This window comes from Papilio polytes, unplaced genomic scaffold (genome assembly GCF_000836215.1).
Source record: "Papilio polytes unplaced genomic scaffold, Ppol_1.0 DF824091.1, whole genome shotgun sequence".
NCBI lineage: Eukaryota > Metazoa > Arthropoda > Insecta > Lepidoptera > Papilionidae > Papilio > Papilio polytes.
Genome location: NW_013525113.1, coordinates 45693 through 49778, shown reverse-complemented (window position 1 = coordinate 49778; position 4086 = coordinate 45693). Strand labels below are relative to the sequence as shown.

The window sequence follows — 4086 nt, the reverse complement described above, 5'->3', positions numbered from 1 at the left end:
AGCGCCCGCCACCCCCCCTTCACACACACACACATGATGCTTATTCTTTTATCTGTTACGTATAGCTACTGCTCATACTAAATGCATTTATTTGTAAAGTTAAATATGTAATTTGTAACGGATACCTAGCTACTAACTATAGTTTTATTCAACTTTCCAAAAAAATATTTTCATACTTATTTTACACCTTGTTTTTTTTACTCACCAACGAGTTTTCAGCTTTTCTGCACGAATAACTTACGATTTACACAAAAAAAGCGCTCTTAAACTAATTTAATAACGAAATTTTCAAAACAACATCCCTTTGTAAAACTTTTTCTGCCAACATTAGTTGAAGTTCAGCTTTCAGATTATTCTCTAAAAAAATATAATGGAAATAACATTTTCATAATGTTCTACTTTGTCTGTAGTTTGTAATACATTTTTTTTATTATCAGCGAACCTGTATGACTACAACTGTACGTAGACATGACGATACATAATCACAGTAGTTACAAATATTGTAATTAATGTTTATTGACAAACTGTTTTTGAAAGAATCGACAAAATTTAATAGGATTTAGGACTGACCCAGATTGTCAGCCAAGGCGTGAGTAGCGAAACAATGCCGTTGACGAGCAGCGCCACCTGCAGGGGCAGCTTGCCTCCCCAGCGCTGGCAGACCATCCCAGTGGGGAACATCATAGTGCCGTATCCCAAGAAGAAAGCACCTAGCACCATCTCTTGCGTCGACTTCGGCCAATCATACACCTGGAAATGCATTCCATATCTAATTTAAGCCGTGACAGGGGTGTCAATAAGGTTAAAAATGCAAACAAAAAACTTCATAATTAAAATAACAAGTGCTAGGAAAGTGGATAAACAATTTTAATTATTTAATTTTTCCTCTCGAATTTATAACTACTACTTACGTTAATCATTGTCCCCTCATCTTGTGACAATTTGTACGATGCGTTATTTACGAATGTTGTATTGTCAACAAGGGTATTATTTGCTTTAGTTTCCATTGCTTCTGTGTGAGTGGGCTCGGGGCTGGTCATGGCGACGATGGTGACCCCGAGATGTGCTCGCGCCACGTAGCCCACGGTCAGGCTGAGCACCATGAGCAGCGCCTGCACGTGCCGGTACCCATAGCCGTACTGCAATACAGCCTCTTGCTGTGCTGGAATACAATTGTACCATTTTACTGATTTAGGACGAAAATATTAAAACCTAAACATGGATATGTTCTAACTTTCTTCCGCGACTTCGTTGAAGGGAATTTAAAAAAGTAAGTAGTTGATGTATTATTCCAGACTATCCTCAACATCTATGCCAAATTTCATCGAGATCCGTTTAGAAGTAAACTGTAGGCTAAAGGCTACAACTCTAACAAACTTCCACACATGCATCTAAACTTTCACATGTATAATATTAGTAAGATTTCAACTAATGTATGTACTATAAACTGCAAACTTCTTCTGTAAAAAGCTATCAAGTAAGAATCAAGGCTGTTAGAGTAATCACATATTACATTTACTTACCTGTTTTTTCATCAGTTGGAACTTTCGTGTAATCCTTGTCTGTCATGATTTTTTAATTATTTAGAAATTTCACACCCTCTACGGAGTCATCACTAAAATGAAATAAGCTCCGGCAATTATAAATTACGTAAGTAATATTTACGTAATAAGTAAACGCCTAACATGTACAGTCAAGAAGATTAGTGTTAAACATGTGTTTGGTAATTTTTTTACAGACAAAATTGAATTTGAAAGAAACTAAGGCACTCAGCAATAATTCAGAAACACAATATGAAGACTGCTATAAATTTTAGGCGCATAAAATCATATGGAGGACACGACTTTGACTTTAAAATTATAAAAAATACAATAAATAATGTTACCTTTTTGGAAGTAATTGTGTAGGCGAGTGTATTATGTTCTACGCTTGTCGTTTAAACAAACAGCATTATCTCATTCACAAACACTGCTACTTGTTCTTGTTAATTCCTTCTTTGTTTTAAAATAGCATTAGTTACATATATTACAATATTTCGCATAAAATAATACAAGTATATATGTGTACGACTATTATTTATTCTATATACGAAAAGTAATTATGACGACAACTTATATTTTTGCAAAATCATCATAGTTTGTATGCATTTGCGTTGCGATTGGTTTGAACATTTGCCGCAGTCGGGGTTGATATAATTTACTCCATAAGATGCGGTTAAATAATTGAAAACATAAACGCGACAACATAAACTTTAACATCGAGTGATCCAAATTAGATATCTGAGTATCGTGACTATTCTTGAGATCGATTTTGTTGTTATCGATAAAATTAGTGCAGCGCCCCTACCGGGCGTATAGTACATCAAAAAATCTCATGCTTTTGTCGTTGACGTTACGAATATATTCACGCAAATATATGTGACAGACCCTCATTTGATAGAAGGAATAAAACTTTAGGTCTCATTTAAATTGTATAATTTCTACACAGTAGTAATATAAATGACGTTTGGTACTGTCTGACGTCGCCTCTTCAGGTGTCAGCTCTTCGTTTCTACCTGTTGTTTAATACGTGTATTCGTATGTCCTCCATTGCAGTCTAATGTATAAATAGCTTTACTGTTGTTTTAGGCAGCCATAAAAGCTTAGAGTTTTTTTTAATAATTACTAGTTATCAAACTAAATAAGAAAAAGCTAATTCTTTGTTGATTTTAATCACAGAAGGGAAATCTAATCTGTGTATTTCTTAAAAAAAATACTGATGTAAAGTAATATTTCTGTCTGACAATGATCCAAGATTATTTGAATGTACTCTGATGTAATTTACAAAGAAATGTAATAAATGAACCACGCTACTTTCTAATTTTATTTATAATTCTTAAACAGGTGACTTAATAATTTTTCTATGATCGTTACGCGTGCGAGCGTAACAGACTGAGATTCCAGTGTTGACCATCAAATGACAATTAGGAAGCATCGTATCTTGTATCTCGTGGGTCGCGGCGGAGCAGTCGACGGCTCACTGCTCTTTATCACATTTCTGTGATTCCTTGCTCTTTGCCAATATACCTTTAAGTTCCACCATTGCATCGCGTTCTCTTTTCTTGATGTCTGAAAAGAACAGTGTTTTTTCTGTAGTTTGTAAGCTAAAGATTATTAAATGTAATAATGATGTAAGTTTACGCCGAGGAGAGTTGTAAGGATATCCGTGAGTGATGGTATGAATTCTCATTTGTAAAGGGATGTAAATTCCTATAGCATAGTATTCTTTTGTACTGCGATCAGTCGTAACCATTTTATTTGAAAATATAAAATGATTACCTTCTTCTTCTTCGCCATAAAAGTTCCACTCTTGAACCGTGCCTTTTGCGAAAATTACGAATATTAAATTAGTGACGAGTTGTAGCGCCGCGAACAAGATGAACAGAATCTGCCATTTCTTTTGATTTGTCTGCAATGCAAAATTACAAAATTTATCCAAGAGCTTATCTAAAAATGTTTAAATAGAATGTTGAGGAGCACATGAAGGTTCACTGACCGCGTCGTCTCCGACGATGTTGGACACGAGGACGGGCACGAGGAGGCCGGACAAGTTCGCTATCATGTTGCTCATCGCCATCATCGGACCCGCGAAGTTCGGCGCCAAATCTATGTGGTTTATCTAAAAAGTACAAACAAAGGTCATTATTCGAAAAGTGTTCGTGTGACGTCGAAACGTAACAATAGAAATGTGCGCTGACATGAAAGCCGACGTGCACGCCGGAGTGCAGGCCGAGGCAGAGCGCCATGGCCGCCACCGCCAGCCGCGTCTCCGCCACCACACTGAAGCACACCAGGAACAGCCCCGACAGCGCCATGCCTGACGACACACATCACTATACATTACAACATACAAAGGATAGTATATTAAGTATAGTAGTTGTAGCGTCCCATCAAGTAATAGCATTAAATTATATTTCACGTCATATTCATTACGTACCGATCGAATTTGCTGTTCTTCTAATGTTGACTATTGACATTAGCTTCTTGTTGGCGACCAGATCCGACACGTAGCCGAACAGCAGCGTCATCAGGTACATGGAGATGTACG

General features: G+C 36.7%; 2 protein-coding genes across 2 annotated transcripts in view; both read right to left on the bottom strand.

Moving 5' to 3' along the window:
• Positions 1-524: 524 nt before the first annotated feature.
• LOC106099965 (sialin-like) lies at positions 525-1647 on the bottom strand. The gene is made up of 3 exons (XM_013278662.1): positions 1524-1647; positions 912-1162; positions 525-750 (listed from the first exon to the last, which is right to left on the bottom strand). The coding sequence occupies exons 1-3, from the start codon at positions 1567-1569 to the stop codon at positions 550-552; spliced, it is 498 nt and encodes a 165-aa protein (XP_013134116.1). The 5' UTR covers positions 1570-1647; the 3' UTR covers positions 525-549.
• A 1207-nt stretch (positions 1648-2854) lies between these two features.
• LOC106099934 (putative inorganic phosphate cotransporter) overlaps positions 2855-4086 on the bottom strand; it is a 6322-nt gene continuing 5090 nt past the window's right edge. Inside the window, exons 6-10 of the mRNA XM_013278627.1 lie at positions 3976-4085; positions 3737-3855; positions 3535-3657; positions 3318-3447; positions 2855-3107 (exon numbers count right to left, since the gene is read on the bottom strand). Of these exons, the coding sequence (XP_013134081.1) occupies positions 3016-3107; positions 3318-3447; positions 3535-3657; positions 3737-3855; positions 3976-4085 (574 nt within the window). The 3' untranslated portion in view covers positions 2855-3015. The remainder of the gene's footprint in view (positions 3108-3317; positions 3448-3534; positions 3658-3736; positions 3856-3975; position 4086) is intronic.

Bases quoted from the DNA above. Each gene is read 5' to 3' on its own strand.
- LOC106099965 (XM_013278662.1), bottom strand. From the start codon at position 1,569: ATGACAGACAAGGATTACACGAAAGTTCCAACTGATGAAAAAACAG. The intron at 1,163-1,523 runs GTAAGTAAATGT...ATTGTATTCCAG, and splicing joins TCCAACTGATGAAAAAACAG to CACAGCAAGAGGCTGTATTG. The intron at 751-911 runs GTAAGTAGTAGT...ATGCATTTCCAG, and splicing joins ATGAGGGGACAATGATTAAC to GTGTATGATTGGCCGAAGTC.